This window comes from Coregonus lavaretus (genome assembly GCF_964263955.1).
Source record: "Coregonus lavaretus genome assembly, chromosome: 13".
NCBI classification, from domain to species: domain Eukaryota; kingdom Metazoa; phylum Chordata; class Actinopteri; order Salmoniformes; family Salmonidae; genus Coregonus; species Coregonus lavaretus.
The window spans coordinates 37,458,128-37,479,242 of record NC_140000.1 but is presented as its reverse complement, the minus strand read 5'-3'; the positions used below and the strand labels follow the sequence as shown (position 1 = coordinate 37,479,242).

General features: G+C 44.1%; 1 protein-coding gene across 1 annotated transcript; it reads right to left on the bottom strand.

Annotated features, from left to right (window-relative positions):
* Nucleotides 1–15,317: 15,317 nt before the first annotated feature.
* LOC311139452 (uncharacterized protein) lies at nucleotides 15,318–20,894 on the bottom strand. Its single transcript, XM_084174328.1, has 4 exons — nucleotides 20,822–20,894; nucleotides 18,237–18,326; nucleotides 17,342–17,557; nucleotides 15,318–17,125 (listed from the first exon to the last, which is right to left on the bottom strand). The coding sequence occupies exons 1-4, from the start codon at nucleotides 20,862–20,864 to the stop codon at nucleotides 16,995–16,997; spliced, it is 480 nt and encodes a 159-aa protein (XP_084030454.1). The 5' UTR covers nucleotides 20,865–20,894; the 3' UTR covers nucleotides 15,318–16,994.
* Between the last annotated feature and the right edge of the window lie 221 nt (nucleotides 20,895–21,115).

Genomic DNA, 21,115 nt, shown 5'->3' with positions numbered 1-21,115 from the left:
TCCGTCATACTAGCAATCAGAGGGAGAGGATAGCTGTATTTAATAGTGATCTGATTGAGACCACGGTAATCAATACACGGGCGTAAACCCCCATCCTTCTTCTTCACAAAAAAGAAACTTGAGGACGCAGGAGAAGTGGAAGGCCGTATGTATCCCTGTCTCAAGGATTCGGCGACGTATGTCTCCATAGCAGCCGTCTCCTCCTGAGACAGAGGATACACATGGCTGCGAGGGAGCGCCGCGCCAACCTGGAGGTCTATCGCACAATCCCCCTGTCGATGAGGTGGTAATTGAGTCGCCTTCTTCTTACAGAAGGCGCTTGCCAAATCGGCATACTCAGGAGGAATGTGCATTGTGGGCATTTGGTTCGGACTCTCCACCGTCGTTGACCCTACGGAAACACCTACACACCGCCCCACACACTGATCAGACCATCCCTTGAGAGCCCTCTGTTGCCATGAAATGTTGGGGTCATGAGATATTAACCAGGGAAGTCCCAACACCACTGGAAACGCAGGAGAGTCAATTAAATACAACTGTATAGTCTCCTCATGACCCTTCTGCGTTTTCATCTTCAGTGGCGCTGTGACCTCCCTAATCAATCCCGACCCCAAAGGCCGGCTATCTAGGGCATGGATAGGGAAGGGCACATCGACTGGTAATATAGGGATCCCTAACTTATATGAGAAATGGCGATCGATAAAATTCCCAGCTGCGCCTGAATCGACTAGCGCCTTATGCTGGGAGTAAGAAGAAACTCCTGGAAACATCACTTGGATACACATATGAACAGCAGAGAGCTCTGGGTGATTTGGGACCTTACTCACTGGGAATGACTCAACAGTGCGCTGCCTGCTGCCTCGAATCCGAGGAGACCCTCCCCAGCACCGAACCGCCGTGTGTCCTCGGCGGCCACAGTTGGTGCAGGGGACAGCCTCCTTCCTGGCCTCCCTACTACCAGCACCCCCGAGCTCCATAGGGCTCGGCTCGGAGGTGCTGGGGGATGGAATGGACGGCCCCAGCGCTGGACGTCCGCGGGTAGCCAACAGGGTATCCAAGCGAATCGACATGTCCACCAGCTGATCGAAGCTTAGGTTGGTGTCCCTGCAGGCCAGCTCTCGACGAACGTCCTCCCTCAGGCTGCATCTGTAGTGGTCGATGAGGGCCCTCTCATTCCATCCCGAATTGGCAGCCAGAGTCCGGAAGTCCAGTGCGAATTCCTGTGCACTCCTCCTCCCCTGTCTGAGGTGGAATAGACGCTCACCCGCCGCCTTCCCCTCCGGGGGATGATCGAACACTGCCCTGAAGCAGCGGGTGAACTCCGCATAGTTCACAGTAGCGGCGTCTATCCCTCCCCACTCGGCGTTGGCCCACTCCAGTGACTTGCCGCACAGACAGGAGATGAGGGCGGACACGCTCTCGTATCCCGAGGGTGCCGGGTGAATGGTTGCCAGGTAAAGTTCCACCTGGAGCAGGAAACCCTGACACCCGGCTGCGGTGCCATCATAAGCCCTCGGGAGCGAGAGCCGAATCCCACTGGACTCCGGATGTGAGACGATAGGAGTAGCCGATGGTGGTGGTATTGTTGGAGGAGGTGTGGGCAAACCTCCTCTCTCCCATCGTCCCAAAGTGTTCATAACGTTATCCATAGCGGCACCAAGATTTTGGAGCATCGCTGCCTGTTGTAGGACGCGCTCCTCGAGTGATCCAGTCGGTGCCGTCGCTCCTGCTGACTCCATGGTAAGGTGTGTGATTCTGTCACGACTGTCTGTGAGATGCGGTAAACGAAGTCAGGCGCAGGACACAGAACTCTCGGATACGTACTTTTAATACGAAAGGGATCCAAAAGGACACAGAAAATAACTCCACGCAGGGAGGAAATAACCCGCTCACAAAATAGACAACCGTGAAGGGGAAAACAATCACACACAAAGTACAGATGAGAGACAGGGGTAATTATAAGGGAAACAATTAACATAATGACGAACAGGTATAAACAATACAGACAAAACTAAACAAACACCGATAACATCGAACGGCAGTAGCTAGTACGACGACGAACGCCGAAGCCTGCCCGATCAAGGAGGAGGAGCAGCCTCGGCAGAATCCGTGACATGTTTGTAGATAATGTAGTACTAGGCCTTTCTTCAGTAAACTTTAAAGCACATTTTCATGTCATTAGTTAATGGGTGCAAATTAACTATTTTAAGGTACTTTAAGCTAGGCTGTTTGAGAATGTTTGAATCCTAAGCAACCTGCCTACACATTGTTGGAAGTACAACAGACCAACATAGCTTCTGTAGTAGGTCAAAGCTGTGTGCTGGAAAACCTTTGTAGAGCATGGGTGAAGTATGCATTGTGGTGCCCGTGAATTTCCTTCCTTTTTCGGCTTCAGACCAATGCCTACTTCTCACTTAAAACATATTTTTTGGTTTTTAATATAATTACATTTACTGATTGAATGTATTCAAAGAGGCATGGGGTGTTTCTTTATTAAGTACACTTATTTATGTATTTGGGAAATGGGACGAACACTTCAAAGCAGTCAGTTATGAGAGGAGCTTTTGATTTGGCAAGATTAGAGATAGGCAACCCCTAACTGACATGATCAAATGTACTGTACTCCATCATCTCTAGTGGAGGTTGAAAGAGAGAGCAGTAGGTAAGAGGCAAGGGGCAAACACATCTTTCATATTTACACTACGTTGAAATATTAAATGGGTACAATGTTTTCAAACACATTAATTTATCAGGACCACATTAAATCCAGTGTCAGGTGTAAATGGACCGTCTTTAGAGCTTTTGAGAATCACGACGAAACAAAAGACAGGTTCATGTGAACCACATACAGAGATTGCCTGTTGGTATATTTTCTTTATTGACTTGTCAAAGATGTTTACCACACACTGACAGATTGAAGTTGTGACATCAGGGACCGACTGGGGTCTTTTGTATTCCGAGCTCTCACCACTGTGAAAAGCTTTCTATCGATTGACAACAAACTAGCAGAGAGGATTTAGTACTGAGGAGAAACACAGCACAAGCCATTTCCCTGGATTGAATATTCAAACAGTTTTTATTTGTTTAGGGACGGATCAACATTTACTGGGGGGAGGGGTGGTCCAAAATAGGGGAAGGTTGTCAAACTTTTTTGTTTTGCTTTGGGGAGGGTTGTGTGATTTTTGGGGGGGCACAGGGAAGGGTAGTGCGTTTTTTCCCTGGTTTACATTTGCTCTTCTGCTCATATTTTCCCTATAAACAATGGCTTGACTTACTTTTGATATTACCCTAATAAAGTTTACAAAAGTTTGTGAAGGTTTGGTATGGTGTGGCTATTATTAAGCTTTAGTTACTGCAGGCCTTTGATATGAAGGCAGTGCGCCCCGGTGCTCCAACCGACTCCGACAGTTGAACTTGAGGTGAGGAAGACTGTTTCAGGCCTACCATAGTTACTCCTATGATCTAACATTATAATGCTTATGTTTATTTTAAAAAATTATTGGATCGACAATTAACGAATTCTGTATCTGTAGAGCAGATGCTGTAGCCACCTGACATAAAGAAATGTATGTCGGTGTCGTAGCATGACACCGGCATATCTCTATCTCTCTGGGGATAGGCCTAAGCTTCTCTTCCTTTATATAGGCTTTATACACTATATATACAAAAGTATGTGGACACCCCTTCAAATTAGTGGATTCGGCTATTTCAGCCACACCCGTTGCTGACAGGTGTATAAAATCAAGCACACAGCCATGCAATCTCCATAGACAAACATTGGCAGTAGAATAGCCTTACTGAAGAGCTCAGTGACTTTCAACATGGCACCGTCATAGGATGCCACCTTTTCAACAACTCAGTTAGTCAAATTTCTGCCCTGCTAGAGTTGCCCCGTTCAACTGTAAGTGCTGTTATTGTGAAGTGGAAACGTCTAGGAGCAACAATGGCTCAGCCATGAAGGGGTAGGCCACACAATCTCACAGAATGGGACTGCCGAGTGCGTAAACATTGTCTGTCCTCGGTTGCAACACTCACTACCGAGTTGCAAACTGCCTCTGGAAGCAAAGTCAGCACAAGAACTGTTCGTCAGGAGCTTCATTAAATGGGGTTCCATGGCTGATCAGCCGCAAGCCTATGATCACTATGCGCAATGCCAAGTGTCGGCTGGAGTGGTGTAAAGCTCGCTGCCATTGGACTCTGGAGCAGTGGAATTGTGTTCTCTTGAGTGATGAATCACGCTTCACCATCTGGGAGTACGACAGACTAATCTGGGTTTGGCGGATGCCAGGAGAACGCTACCTGCCCCAATGCATAGTGCCAACTGTAAAGTTTGGTGGAGGCACATCATGGTTCACCAGCAGCCCCAAACATCTAAAGAACAAGCTACGAGTCAAACAAGCGTGTAAGAATTGTACTTAAACTCCCCCTCATACTCATCTGGAGGTTGAGACTTTTTTCTCTATCTCTGTAATGTGTCTGTAGCTAATGTAATTGTATACACAAACCATGATATTGAAGTGCCCGAAGTCGGTATGCTTTGTTTATTGGTTGTGTGGTGCATTGGCACAGAAACCTGTTGGTGGAGAATTCGTTGCATATATTTTAATTTTGAAATTCAGATTTCCCCCTAACTGATCATTGTCTGCAACCAGCTGTGATCATAGTGTAATGAAACAGGCAGGGAGAGTGAGCTTGTGTGTGGTGGTCGGTGAACCCTCAACTTTATGGCCCGTAGCGTGGCATCGACTGTGCAACAAAAGCATGCTGAAGTGGCAAAGCGACATCCACATTTATAATAATAATAATAATATGCCATTTAGCAGACGCTTTTATCCAAAGCGACTTACAGTCATGTGTGCATACATTTTTACGTATGGGTGGTCCCGGGGATCGAACCCACTACCCTGGCATTACAAGCGCCATGCTCTACCAATTGAGCTACAGAGGACCACTATATAACAGTTATTGTTATTTGTGGTCGTAAACATTATTTTGAGTTAATTCTATCAGGGGGGAGGGTGTTCAATTTATTTTACAGTAGAGGATCATGTGAAAATATTTTTTACTTTGGGAAGTGGGGGTGCATTTTTTTAATGACACCTTGAGTTGGACCAGCCCCTCCCCCCCAGTAAAGTTCAATCTGTCCCTTATCATGTCTAAGAAGACCTTTTTGGGTTGCACATAACATTATCAACACAGCCCGCCATAGACAAACATGTACATTTGATTAAAATATGAATGAAATGAACAATTCAACTGTCAAGACATATCTCCTCAACATGGAATGACTAACATTAGTTAATAGCACAACCAAGAGTTAACCTCGAATGACCGTATATGACCACAGTGTGTTTGTGTTTTATCGATTGCGGAGTGCGTGCATGCTTCCGTCCTTACATGTGTGTGCATGTGCATGTGTCTGTGTGCAAGGATGCCTGCATCTTTACCAGTGTGTGCATGTGTATGTGTGTGCATGCGTGCGATTATGCATGTGTGTGTGTGTCCCAGCATCCCACTCAGCATTATATATGTGGCCCCTGTCACATTAGCATTGCTGATACATGTGCTGTGTGCAGCATTACAGAGAATTACGTGGCTGACTAACTTAAGCTGTCAGTGCTCTAATTAAAACAACTCTCTCTCAGGCTGATGGAGGAGCAATGGAAAGCTGCTAATTAAATACAGAAAGGCCACTTTCTGGACATAAGGATTTCTTTAAGGTTGACAGCGTCAAAAGAGTTTGTTTTTATTCCTGTATAGAATGATTTGTATTGAACCCCTTATAATAATCATAATCGGTAACACTTATTTGGTTAGTCCATCTGTAGAGACTCTACAGACTATCAGTAACATTTCAAATAACTATCTACCAACCCTAACCATAGCCCTAACCTTATCCTGACTCTAAACTTAACCCTTACCCTAACAATAGCCCTAACCCTTAAACCTAACCCTAACCGTAACCTTAGCAAGCAGTTGCTTATCAACAGATAGTTTGTTGATAGTTTGACCATCTGTAAAGCATCTACAGATGGACTATCTGGACTATCCAAATAAAGTGTGACATCATAATCCGTTAGATTTAATGTTAATAGTTGTGTTTATGTTAATTGCACCAATGTCAATGTTCATTTATCGAATTGCCATTTGATTTAAGATTGTCAAAGAAAGTTTACTTTATAGGTGAGATCCTGTTTTGTCATAGCAAATATATTATATAGGCAACAGACAACTATCCCCAATGCACCCATTTCCCCTAATCACACAGTGGTAGTTAAACCTCCTTATCTTATTCCAGTGCGACCAGAGGGAGACCATAGTCAGTAAACTGTCCTTGTCACCAGCTTAAACATGGATTTAGAGGCCCCTAGTGTATGCTTCAGCCACACATCCCAGCCACTGTGCAGAATGCTGAACCCAGTGTTTGACTTTCAATATGGCCACCATGAGAGTATAGGCTATGGACAGTATGTGAGTCTGTTGGTTTAAAACGTATGACCCAGAAAGAGGTCCAACCAGTGTGGGCTATTACTGTGTCCAACACCATCCATACCACACCATTCATTACCATCAATAACAGTAATAATGTTTGTACTGCACCTGGAATTGCTTTTCCTTTTTATATTCCAGTAGGATTGTGTTGTGAAATAAGACTGTGTGTGTGTGTGCGTGCGTGCATGTGTGTGCATGCGTGTGCATGTGTGTGTGTAAGGGTTTCAACCACGTTTGAAGACCGAAGGGATCCCCCCCAGCAGCTCAGCCTCTGTGGTGAGTGTGGTCACCGACCATGTTCCAGTGATATTAGTGAATTGATTTATATGTTGAGAAACACTGTGCACTCCCCCTAATAGAGCTTTAAGACAGGATGATGGAGAGCTCCTCTGAATAGACTGCATTGCTGCATTTCTCCACCGTTAAAAGCAGCTGAATTTATTGTCGCTCTGATTTGATGAATTAAGCGCTCAGGCAAATTTCGCTTGTGACCTTTTTCATTCTAATCAACAAAGCAGGCGGCCAAGCCAAATATGTATACCCACACTGATCCCTCAGAACAGGTTTGTTTGGTTCGATACAAGAGGCAAATCAACATCGGGCTTGGGTCACAGTTCCACATTTCACCTTTTGAGAAAGCCATACCGAAAGCAATCAATGAAGCTATGGGACACTGTAGCCTGCCAAACAACATTCTGGTGATTTTAAGCCAATTAAGGACCCAACATCAGCCCAGTCTATTTGCATATGGACCACATGTACAATACCGCTGATTGGCTGGGAGATAATTGGACCCCCTCAGCCAGATAACAACAGACTGATTGACCTGCGTTGACATTCTCGACAATGTCGGACTAAGTCCTCCACCCGCTTCGAGAAATCACAGCCAATCAGCCAGAGATATGCACAGGCACATCTGGAGGATATTGAGAGTTGAGACTGTAAGGGAGGGGTTCAGCTTCCCTAACAGGCCACCCTGTCTTGATCTGAAAACCAGCCACTCTGTAGAAGAGAGCCCAGACATGGCTAATTTCGAGAACTAAATTGCTTTCACTTAAAAAGGCCAGACAGTGTTACGAACCAAACCCCTCGCAGTTTGAGATAAATTAATTTAGTCTATCCCAAAACATTTAATGGAATGATTACATCGTTTGCGGCAAAACATTTTTGGCCACCATCGCTCCCCTACCATCTGAACTTTTCCTGCTTTAAACCAAACCCTTGTTTGTCAATCTTGTTCTGGCTCTACCCTTGTAGCTCTTGCGGGTACAACGGTAACAGGAAATAAAATCCTGTAGTCACACACTCCCTCTCTTAGAGCTTTTCTGAGTGAAGGGGCCTCTTGCCACTCTCAGGGTCTTCGGAGCTGATCTGTGCCACAGGGAGCGGATTTCTTATTTCTTGCATCAGTGGTTCGGGCTGAGCTGAAAGAAGAGGAGGAGGAAAGGAGAGGAGAGGAGCAGAGGAGGGGAGGACAGGGGCCCTCCAGGACTAGCAGTGTCCCTGACCTTCAGGAATTTTATTGGCTTTCACAAATGGCTCTGCAGGGTGTCGTCTCCAGCAAGCCTTAGCCTCTACCGGCCCGATGCCACCTCCACCTCCACCACCACTAACCCCTTTAATGATTACAGCTATAGGCCCGGTTTGCCATATCTGAACCGGAGCTGAGCCCATTGTAATGTGGACGCAGCACTTTTCTATAGCATCTTGCAGTTACTTTACTTCTTGTTAAAACAATTAAATAACTTGTTTGTTTTCAGCCTTCATATGAACCTGCTGGGTCTGCATAGGCCTACAATGAGTTATTTATTGAGAATGTTTAAACATAATGACCTCATCATCGCTGTTACTTTGACTACCACAGGTACAAATAGCTCGTCTTTTGGATGACTTCTAGCTCCGACAGTGCAGTAATATCTTCTGTACAGCGGCAGAGAAAAACAAATATCGATGACTTTATAATTTTTGCCTGGTGACCTTTCTGGCTTTCTCCTCCTCCCTTTCTCTCTACTCCTCTCCACACCTTCTCCTCCACCTTCTCCATGCCTTCTCCCTACCTTCTCCACGCCTTCTCCTCTACCTTCTCCACACCTTCTCCTCCACCTTCTGCACGCCTTCTCCTCCACCTTCTCCACACTTTCTCCTCAACCTTCTCCACGCCTTTGCCCCCTCCTTCTCCACACCTTCTCCTCCACCTTCTCCACGCCTTCTCCTCTACCTTCTCCACACCTTCTCCTCCACCCTCTCCACGCCTTCTCCCATACCTTCTCCACCCCTTCTCCTCTACCTTCTCCACGCCTTCTCCCTAACCTTCTCCACACCTTCACCTCCACCATCTCCACACCTTCTCCTCCACCTTCTGCACGCCTTCTCCTCCACCTCTACCTCTCCTCCCAATCTGTGTGGTTCTATTATTACCCATTCTCTAACTCTCTCTCTGTCTTTCTCTACATCCCTTTCTCTCTCACGATCCCTTTCTCTCCTCTTTCCTCCTCCCTTTCTTTCTCTCACTCGCTCTCTCTAGTTCTCCTTCTCTCTCCTTCTCTCCCACACTATTTCCCCCCCTCCTCCTTTCTCTCCCCCTCTAGCGCGCTCTCCCTCTCTCCCTTCCTCTCTCAGGATAATTATTCATAGAGGGACTCTGAATAGGGTTTCAAGGTTAAGTGCCAGTGTGTTCGGTGGTTGTGCTGAGTTGTGTTCTCTGTGTCTGTTCGCTGTACCGGGAGGGGGGTGGGGTTGTTGGATGGGACACATCCTATCACATCGTCGCACCACAAACAGGGGGGCCGTGACTGGCCTGGAGTGAGAAACGCAATCAGAGGCAATCAATAGGTTTCAATATGGCCCGCCGCAGGCTGAAAATGAAACTCAATTTTATTTCGCAATCTGGTGCATTTATTAGATGAGCGGATATTGATGGAGAAAATAGCCCTGGTGGTGCTCTGTCCAATACACACACGAGCTGGGTCTGGTTTATAGGCAGATTTCTTGAGCCAAGACGAGATGAGAGACGGTGTCTTTTCTTAATGGATGCTATACTCTAAATAGATAATTATACAAATACTATGTTGATGTATATAAAACTATTAGATTAGATACTTCTCAGAAAAGTCACAGTTGTCACTTTCCCTTCCTCACTCCCCACTGTTTGAATCAACGTTGTTTCCATGTCATTTCAATGAAATTCCATTGAATCAACGTGGAATAGACATTGAATTGACGTCTGTGCCCATTGGGTCATCTGACGTCTGTTTTTTACTAGTCTTTCCTCCTAACCCTTCAATCATATACCTGTGGACAGTCAAGGTAACCAAAGTAGAGACCTTCTTCCATGTAGCGACCTTGGTTAATCAAGAGTCACAGCCCCACAGCAGATGCTGGATTTGAACGTCCATCCCACAGATCCCGCAGGGCCTATCAGGAGTTAACACAATTAAAGTGGATCAAGGCTTATTGTGCCTAATTCACCAGGTGAGTAATCAGGAAAACTATAGCAGATGGTGCTCTGCTCTCTATCCACTATCCCTTTCAACACTCTTGCTTTCATCCTCCTCTCTCTCAGTCTTCCTCCCCCCTTTCCCCATCACCACCACACACACACTTTCCCTCTCTCTATCAACCAAGGACGGGGTCAGGGGGTCGAGATGTGTGGGTGGTGCTTGCATGTGTCTGGCTGTGCTGTTGGGCACTATGATATATGGTGTTGTTACAGGTCCCTGGGGCTATAGTGATGGTGATGATGGTGGTGATGGTAGTGGTGATGGTGATGGTGATGATAGTAGTGGTGATGATGGTAGTAGTAGTGGTGGTGATGGTGGTGGTGATGGTAGTGGTAGTAGTGGTAGTGGTGGTGATGGTTGTGATGGTGATGGTGGTGGTGGTGTTGGTAGTGGTAGTGGTGTTGGTAGTGGTAGTGGTGGTGTTGGTAGTGGTTGTGGTGGTGGTAGTGGTGGTGTCAGTGACTGCGGTGATGGGATTGGTTGTGAATATGGCTATTGGTTGTGGTATATTGGTTGTGTATATTGGTTGATATATTGGTTGTGGTATAAAGCTACGGTAAAAAAAGTTGCATGTTTGAGTCGCGTCGGGGAGAATTTTAGCATTTTAGCTAACCCTTCATCTAATTCTCCTAACCTGCTACGTTCATTTCTATTAACCTGCTGCGTAAGTTCTCCTAACCTGCTACAAAAAGTAAATTCTGTCCATAGCTGTATAGCCTACTATCTAAAACCGATGGATTTAGTGTCATGTTGAGCAGAAGATGGGAGGCATCCGAGCATTAAGCTTGCCTATGATGACTGCATGCACAGCAACTGACCTGGAACCAGTAGCACATTAACCCTCTACAGCCCCTCTAATGGTTCGACTGGTCTTTACCACTGATCCAGGATGAATTATGACCCTGGTTGGATGACGTACTGTATCTAAAGCCTGATTCACAGGGCCAAACTGAGCCAAGCCATGCCGAACTGAACTGGCCTGACTACGCATTTACCATAGCTGCTGTAACAATGCTGTAAAGGACAATGTGAAAAGGAATTATCAGAGAAACCACAGCATACAGGTTGTTCGGGCCTATAAAGTGAATCAGGTATAATGTCCCCTTGGTTTCACCACTGATCCAGGGTGAGTTATGGCCATGGTGGGATGACGCACTGTATCTAAAGTCTGAAGGGGACTCATCAGGTTGGGGTTTGTCCAACAGATACCGGTCTCCATCTGTAACCCAGCATGCATCTCTTTAGAAATCTAATCGCACATTAAGGGACAACAACCTTGAGATCCAAACAAGTCTCCCTTCAGATGAACTCCCCATTACTAATCTGTTGTCATGGAGGGACACCAATATGGTGAGTTAGGGGAGGAGGAGGAGGAGGAGGAGAAGGAGGAGGAGTGATTTACCGATGTGAATGAACTCTCTTCTTGTCCGTGCTCATTTTCAGCATCAAATGACCTCACGAGGGCATCACCGTGCAATAACTGTAAATCACCAAATGAGAAGAAATGATTTTGCAATTTCTAAAGGGCAAAAGAGCTCAGCCTATGAATTACAAGGTAGGGGATCTAACTGAAGCAAAATACTAATTAGAAGACATCAATAACCAGGCGTGGAGGAGAGCTGTCCACGGCCAGCGGACCAAAGGTTAATTGATAAAAGGATAGTGATCCCACTCCATGGGTTTTCAGTGACACCCGCTTTGACTCTGAATATTCAATGACTTGTATTCATCCCTTTGACATGTTGTCAAAATGGAAATCTATCATTTGAATTGCAAGCAGTCAAGCACTTGCTTTCATATTTGAGTGTGAGAGAGGGTGTTTGTGATTTTTGTCAAAGACAGGTGTTCTCTGTAGGCTGGGCGGATGCGACTTGAGAGTGTTATTTTGAAAGATATTATACATAATTATTTTCCTGGTGGATAGTTGTTATAGCGACTGCTTGACTGGTTGTGAGAGGAAGTGATTTATACAACTGAATGAGTACGCCACCGATGAGTAGTAAGGCTAATTATAATTGTTTCTATGATTGTAGATCTTGGTACTTGAAATATTTAATTAGTTAATTGGATGTGCAATGTAGTAAACTTAATTTCAACCCAACAATATCCCTCTCTTCATCTGTGTTTGGGAAGACATCCACAAACCACTACTAGACCACTAAAACAATGACTGGATGTATTTTCCCATTTTTTCCTCTATTTCATTGTCAAAGTGACTGTATTTCATGTCGTTTCTGTGGTTGGCATCATCAGGCTCAGTAGTGTGTGTACTGCAGTGCAGAGACACCTATTAGAGACACCTATTTCCCTCAGATTACACAGACCCACAAAGAATTTGAAAACAAACCCAATTTTGATAAACTCCCATATGTATTGGGTGAAATACCACAGTGTGCCATCACAGCAGCAAGATTTGTGACCTGTTGCCACAAGAAAAGGGCAACCAGCGAAGAACAAACACCATTGTAAATACAACCCATATTTATGTTTACTTATTTTCCCTTTTGTACTTTAACTATTTGCACATAATATGACATCGTTAATGTTTACTGTTAATTTTTTTATTGTTTATTTAACTTTTGTTTATTATCTATTTCACTTGCTTTGGCAATGTAAACATGTTTCCCATGCCAATAAAGCCCTTAAATTGAATTGAATTGAGAGAGAGAGCGAGAGAGCGAGAGAGCGAGAGAGAGAGGAGACTCAAATTATCATGTCTGATATCATTACCAGAGACCATTAAACTGTAATGATGTTCTTGTCATCTGAATTTGCATCTGAAGGGCCATTCTCCGAAGCGACACAATCAAATCAAATAATATCATATCACAGACACAGACACAGACACACACACACACACACAGATATGTACACACAGACATGTACACACATACACACACATGCATGTGCACAAGCACTCATACACACAGAGACAGACAGACATAGACACACACACAGACAGACAGACATAACATTAGACACACACACACATACACATATTCCCACAGGTGAGGTGATGACATAATGCATCAGCTGGGGGATATTGAATGCATGAAACCGGAGCGTTCGTCTGGAATGTGATTACCATTTTGATTTCTCATCTCATTTCTTCCTCTGGATTATCTATGCGATTTTCATTTGTTGCATGTATATCAGCTGTGATGAAAATCATATTTTTCTGACGAATCCAGTGCCTTTTTCCTGGTCTAGCTAGCTAGTCATCGGCTTTCTCTTTTGTGTGCAATAACTGTGGAAAGCAGAGAATTCAAATGTCAGTCACATCATCTGAACATTACGGTTTAAAAGGTTACATGTGGGCAGAGTCTGGAGCTGAGCAGTAGTCTGTGAGACTCGAAGTCAGACCAGAACATCCTTCAGCAATACAGAGGCTTACCAGGGATAGGGTGACAATGCAGCTACTGACGGTAAATGACTGTTGTATTTCAATAGATTTCCTGTTAGAGAGGAGAACAAAAATGTTACAGTAAACTGGAAAGCGGTGACAGTACTGATGGAAAATGAAATGGCCGCCATAAATAATGGCAATGTATTTACTGCCCTTGTAAAAAAAATATGATGGAATACATTTGAACCTTGAATGCATAGTAAAATGAGTTGAAGGATATATGGCGGGTGGCGGATGGCTAACTGACTGTAATTGCGCCTTAGCAATAGGCCTTTCCTTTAAAGTGTGTATGTGGAGTAATAAAGATAAGGTTATCTATTGTAGAGGGGTTTTCAGACGGCTGACATACTGTATGGGAGTATTCCTTTAGAGGAAATCATGGCTGCTACACGCAAGGATAGCCAGCCTGGCACTTGACGACCTTGTTTAATTCACTAGCACACTCTCACACTCTTGCCGAGACACACATGTGCAAGTGCACACACACATGGATACGTACACACGGACGCGCACAAACTCAAACATGCACACTCAAATGTGCAGACCAGCCACACACTTGCATGCATGCACACTCACACACACACACACACACACACACACACACACACACACCAGCCCAAGGCAAGACATCTCAGTCCTCAGTGTTATCAGCAACCAGAAGCCACAGACAATGAAGCTCTGTGAAGTAACTACCTACTCTACATGTCTACATATATTTGGCTGTGTTCTATGATCCACTCATGTTAATACACAGTTATCTATTTTCTGCCTCACACAGCTGCCCTTTACGTCCTTTTATCAATTAAAGATCACAGAATGTTATAAAATCCCTCCATTTACAGAAAGTACAAAGCGTCCATCCACATTGTTCTCTGATCTTAGCGTAATGATACACTCATCATTTGTGTAATTACGATCCCGAGGATAGATCTGTCAGAAGAAAATGAGTTTCCCTCACCTTGGCTACTGTACTGTAGCGCTGAAATAAAAACAGCTCCTTTGAAATAAACCTAATTAAAAGAGGATGGGCTATGTGGGCTGATGGGGAGTGTAATGACAGAACCAGTGGTTGGTGGGGGAGATGGGAAAACAAGTTAAAAGGTTCCTGTATTAGAAGAGAGAGAAGACCGTCTGACTGGTGAGGGATGCTCCAGTCATGGGAATGAGCCAATCAGCTTGCTCTCTCCCTCTGAGCCGCTTGGCAACAACCTCCTCGGCAAAGGCAAGCTTCTGTGTGTGTGCGTGTGTGTTAATCATGTGACAGCCTGTACATGCCCCACTCCTCTGTATTCAGATATTGTATGAGAGCCAGCTGTGTAATGCACTCAGGGTAGACTAAACACACACATGAGTGCACACACACACACACACACACACTTTAATGTGTGCTATAAAATGCATGATTCAGGGGTGACCACTTTCATCCCATGATTGACAGATAAATGGATGACCTCATGAATTTATAATGAAGGTCCAGCTATAAGTAGACATGGCACTACAGTCTGTATAGTTGGAACCAGAATATACAATGATCATTTAGAAGCTACAGTATAAACTGATAGCTCAAGTCCCATATGGAAAACATAAAGAAGAATTGAACAAGATTCTTATGTTCTGCAGCAAATACACATACAAGATTCATAGAAGATTCTTGTAATAGCTGACTCACTGTTAATGTTGCATGTATTGTATAAAAACCATACAAGAGACATGTAAGCTTTCTATGGTCTTACATACCATATCTATGTAGGAAGATCACCACAGTCATGTATTCAAATCAAATCAAATGTATTTATTAAGCCCTTTTTACATCAGCAGATGTCACAAAGCGCTTATACAGTATTCAATTGTGTTTGCCACATAAAGGCATTTAAGTTAACGCGTATACAAATACACCACTGAAATATAATCAGCCGTACAAGATTCTTATTTGATTTTGATTATTATTTTCCATAGGGGTTTATATATCATATATGTATCCAGGTTAGTCCTATTGAGATAATGAGATCTCAATTCTATAAGGAAACCCAGGGCAAGAGGAAGTATAATCATGTTTTTATTAACCAGTGTAAGAAGGCTACGAAAGGGTACGGAATATTCTCACTCACCAGCATATTAAGGGAATGAAAGGGTGTTCAGCACATGATATAGGTAAACTCCAGTATTGGCCCTGTATCTCTCCCTTCCTGTCAGGGTGGCTGTGTTTTGGGCTCCTAGGCAATGTTTCTAAAGAGGAGATAAAGCCGGGTTCCCGCTGAGGCCTTGGCTCCACTGCCAGAGCGCTAGCTGGCTCGTGCTGCTCACTCACAGGTGTCTTCCAACACACCCTGGCCTTCTGTATCTGGCAGCTACACACAAACAGTTGTCAGCCTCAACGGGGGCCTGTGTGTGTGTCACTGGCCTCCATCATGGGAGAGAGGGGGATGGAGGGAGGGGATGTGTGTGTGTTTGTGCATGCATGCGTGTACATGCTTCGCTGTGTGTACATGTAAGTCACACTGCCACACAGAGTAGGAGCTACAATGCATCTGTGCCCAGCATGACAAATGCGTACCACTTCACTCAGGTCTAGAAACATTATGTATGGACACTCATTTGGTGTCAGTCAGAGTGACATACAATAATGTATAGACTGATGGGTTGCCCTTTTACAAAGTGGATTCATTCAACAAACTATTTAATTGGTCTGTTTAGTGATTATATCATCAGATTAAAACAAAAATGCATATATTTTCTCATGCCAAACAAACATTGTTTTCACAAATTCAGTGCAGTAGATCTGCGTCTGTTGAATGTTTACAGAAACGCAAATGAGATACTGAAGATTACAGTAAAATTCATAATTTAGTATACTTTGCTATACATTACAGACACACAAACACAGTGGAGTAGTTACAGAAGTACCAATGTGATTTTCCCAAGGCACTCTATTTGTACAGTATAGTGCATAAAGACTTGTCATTCCATTCAGTTTAGTGGTAAATAACTGCCACCTGCTGGTGGAAAATACAGTCTGCTTGACATTCCTCAGACATTCTTAGAACATGTAAATGCTTTAAAAAATATATATATAAAGATGAAGACATAAATACACAATTCTAACCTGTTTAAAATAATGTCAAATACAACGCATTCGAATACCACCTATTATAAATGTAGATTATACAGCAGTACAGTATCCCTTCACCCCCCTCATAATCGTTTCTTTGATTAACACATGCTCCGCTGTATCATTCTCTCCTCACATAAACTACCATAACATAACCTAGATGATATGGGATAGGAGGAAGAGAGGAGAGGGACAGTCACAGAGTCATATCATCAAGAAATAAATTGTGCCATTAACCCATATGGGCTCTTTTGAGATAAGTGCTCCGTTCAAGTAGGCCCTGCATCAAGCGCAGCAGAATGCACCAAGACAAAAGGCTTGTGTCTAAATCCTTTCTAAGAACTGCTTATGAGGCTGACGACAAGTGACAACCCTCTCTCTTTGGCAAGCATGCCGTTTCAATATGCATTCTGTTTGTGTGAAGTGGAATATAAGCCACACTCTCCTGTGAGTTTTGAGAGGAAGACTGAAGAGAAGGGGTACCTCACTATGAGCAGTGGCTCTGGCTGAGGTCCAGGTACTGTTGAAGGAGAGTCTTCCACTGTCTCATCTCCTCCAGGTAAGTCCTCTCCACTTCACTACCGCCTGCTAACTCACCCATCCTCGATGTTGTCTCAACTGAGGACACAACATAGAAAGATAGAGATTGATTGATTGATTGCTTGAATTAATTAATTCATTAATAGGGGTATCAATATGTTGTGTACACTATTTGCATAGCATAAAGCAGGTAGGATTGGGTTTCTTGAGTGATGTAGGCCTATAGCATTTGAAATAATGTATATGTATGTAGATATTGATAGGTTATCATTGAAAAGGATATTGCTAGGTTACCCATCAGATAGACAGCGTAGGCAGACAGCACCAGGCTCAGCAGCAGAGCCAAAGTCAGGAGGATGAAGAGGATGAGGAAGAGTCTGGGTCGAGGGTGAGTGTGTGATGTTTTACTGCCCTCCTCTTCCTCACTGGTGTGTAGCGTCTTAATGCTCTCCTCTTCGATGCCAACAGTACTGTGTCCATTCACCAGCTGCATCACACCAAACAGGCAGCCTGGGAGATTAATACATTCTTTAACCTCTTCTTCAAGGGTTATTGTTGAGCTTCATGTTTTGTTTGTAGAGGTAGATGGAGGCTGCCTCTGGCTCTTTTAGAACATCTTATGTGTGTGTTTCAATGAGCCTTATCTATGTCTATTGATAGTACTTTGATTGATCCCTGGTAAATTAGTAGGAATAGATTCAGAGGTATCATAGACATGTTTTTTTAACATATAATTAGGCATAATGATTATGGCTCTAGATTGCAGGAAAAAGCTGTTTCAGGTGTATGAAAAATGCTAAATTCCCCAGAACACCCACCACCCTCCATCCTCACATACTTCGTGCCCTCTCTACAATAATGGGTGCATGAAGAAATAGATTTGTATACTTTTTGCCACCCTCACCTGGTGCAGGCCGGTGTTATGATACTGATGATTTGTCGCCACAGATGGTTTGTTTACATTCTACGGTTGTGACTTGATGGAGTAGGCCTACAGCTCCGTCTAGTGGTCACGTCGGGTACAGCAGTGGTTGACAACTGTAGCATTGAAGCTAAGCCTAACCCTAACCCTTTTCCTAAGGGTAACCTCATTCTTATAACCTGCTACGTTAATTCACCTAACCTGCCACGTTAATTATCTTAACTTGCCACGTTAGTTATCCTAACTTGCTATATAAACAAACCATACCATCAGTATCACCACACTGGTCATTGCTGTTGGCATTCTTCCCTCTTCTTTCTCCAGGAGTGGGTGTGGTCTGAGAGCTCATTGGCTGTTCTGAAACCAACCAGAGGAGAGGACAGTCAGGGCCTACTACTATATCTATCCAGAACCCTTACAGACCAAACACACCACCATAGAAAATAAGCCTTGACATTATAAAGAACATACAATTCATATACTGCACCATCATGACGGGAGCATTCATAATTCAATGTGGTATAACTGATTCCAGGCAAACCATGTGAGGGACATTTTATTTCCTGGATTCTGTCAGATCTCTGCCTTTGATAAAAATAAATACATGCCTCTCACCATGGCGGATTATTGATATGCACACATTCATAATCAGAGTACCTACAACATGCATGTGCATATATGAATATCTGAGTACAACATGTACAGTACATTATGCACATACACTACCAGTCAAAACCCAATTGAGATGGTTTGGGATGAGTCGGACTGCAGAGTGAAGGAAAAGCAGCCAACAAGTGCTCAGCATATGTGGGAACTCCTTCAAGACTGTTGGAAAAGCATTCCAGGTGAAGCTGGTTGAGAGAATGGCAAGAGTGTGCAAAGCTGTCATCAAGGCAAAGGGTGGCTATTTGAAGAATCTCAAATATAAAATATATTTTGATTTGTTTAACACTTTTTTGGTTACTACATGATTCCATGTGTTATTTCATAGTTTTGATGTCTTCACTATTATTCTACAATGTAGAAAATAGTTTTAAAAAATAAAGAAAAACCCTGGAATGAGTAGGTGTGTCCATTTCTTCGCTGTATTTGTGGATGTTCAATATCAATACATAATTTCCTCCTTCCATCATATTTCCTTCTGTTATTTAGATTGATATCCACCATCTTGAAACCAGGTCAGTAAAAACACTTCAATGTGAGCCTATACGTGTACCTGCACCTCTCAGTGAATGTTTCTCTGACACAACAACAGCCAAAGCCCCACACTTCCTTTGTGCCTTGTCAACAAGGCAGAGAGCCTCAAGACTAGAGCTGACTAATTATACCCCAGCGGAGGTGACACACTAACAGGTGGCTGCTATCCCAGGCTCCCAGTCTCCCTAGGGACATGGACAGCCATCCAACCACTGCAGCCAGCCAGCGCTCAGCTCAGCCCAGTTTTCTCGCTCTTACAGTACCTCTGGAGACTAATTTGCTGCATCTGATTTAAAGGCACTCGACACACGCCACCATGGAGAGGTTCAGATTAGATATACTGTATATGCTAGCAGTTACCTGGACATTGTGAAAGCAATGCATGGATCTCCCAGTGTGTTTACATCCATCAGTGGGAGCACACAGCACAGCAACACACACAGTGAGCACCTGAGAGGAAAATGTGAGGAGTGAGGCGTTCTGCGACAATTTTTTATTGTGATAGGCAGCAGAGCTGGCTGGCTCCGGGGCCAACTGTATACAGGGGTGGAGGGATGGTGGGGAGGACAGTGTGAGTGTGTGTGTGTGGGGGGGGGGAGATAGAAAAATACTGTACATGAAAGCGGTTAGCATCCATCTGGAAGTTTGTGTGTGTGTGTGTGTGTGTGTGGACGTTGTCGCAACTGTTCTTAGGCTTCGATAGGCTGGATGCCTCTATTACCCTTGGGGGACTAACCAGCAATGGTAATGACTCTCTCACAGCTTTGCACCTCCCCACTTTCACTAACAGTTTGCACTAAACCCATCAAACATACTGTATAGTACCTACGCACATACGCAATGCCAGTGCAATGAATGCTATGAATATGCAATGGAGACAGTTTAAAGTTCATTATAACTCTAACATGATTGGAGACTGGAGCATAACTACTCATCACTATCAGCTATTCCATGCTGTTCAGACCTTCAAGCTCACAAAAGGTCTAGACAATATTCTCCTTGACCATGGAAAGCTCATATTGGTAATCCTAGAGAGGTTTAGTGAAGAGAAAGTGCTAAGTCTTCCGAGTGGCGCAATGGTGTAAGGCACTGCATCGCAGTGCTAGGTGTGCCACTAGAGATCCTGGTTTGAATCCAGACTCTGTGGTAGCCGGCCGCGACCGGGAGACCCATGGGGCGGCGCACAATTAGCCAGCGTCATCCAGGGTAGGGGAGGGAATGGCCGGCAGGGATGTAGCTCAGTTGGTAGAGCATGGCGTTTGCAACGCCAGGGTTGTGGGTTCAATTCCCACGGGGGGCCAGTATGAAAATGTATGCACTCACTTAACTGTAAGTCGCTCTGGATAAGAGCGTCTGCTAAATGACTAAAATGTAAATGTAAGTCATTCAGTAAAACAAGGACAGCCATTGAGTCTAGACAAAAGTGAGGACAGAGAATGCATTCAATAATCTGATTGAATTTGTACCAGTCAAGGAACATTCCTAAGCTTTTTCTTCGTATCTTGGACTAAATAACCCACAGATAGATAAAGAGCTTATATATTGTAAGATTCCACACAGCCTCAAGAGAATAGTGTCTGTGGACTGACTGACCTAGTCTACATGCATATGATGTGGGAATGAATAAGACAAGTCACTAATAAACAGACACAAACCTGTGAGTTTCAGCAGGTCCTTGGGGTCGGAGCACATGTTCATCTTGTGGAGGTCATTCAGTGATTCTGCCGTGTACAGTTTTCTCTCCTCGTCGAAGCACTCCAGGTCTAGACATATCTCTGTCATCGTCTCTGATGTTAGGGCCATCTTGAAGACAGGAAAGACTCTCTCAATGGAGTGTTATCACAAACTTAACCACAGAGCGCCAATTCCATGCCTTAAACCTGACCCCAATCCATAAACCAGATACTTTCAAAGTGGCGCAGCGGTCTAAGGCACTGCATCTCAGTGCT

What these genes read in the sequence shown, in the direction of transcription:
- LOC311139452 (XM_084174328.1), bottom strand. Translation starts at nt 20,864, where the DNA reads ATGAACATGTGCTCCGACCCCAAGGACCTGCTGAAACTCACAG. An exon ending in GGACCTGCTGAAACTCACAG is followed by an intron (nt 18,327 to 20,821) that starts GTTTGTGTCTGT and finishes GGTTGGTTTCAG; the next exon opens with AACAGCCAATGAGCTCTCAG. An exon ending in CCAGTGTGGTGATACTGATG is followed by an intron (nt 17,558 to 18,236) that starts GTATGGTTTGTT and finishes TTAATCTCCCAG; the next exon opens with GCTGCCTGTTTGGTGTGATG.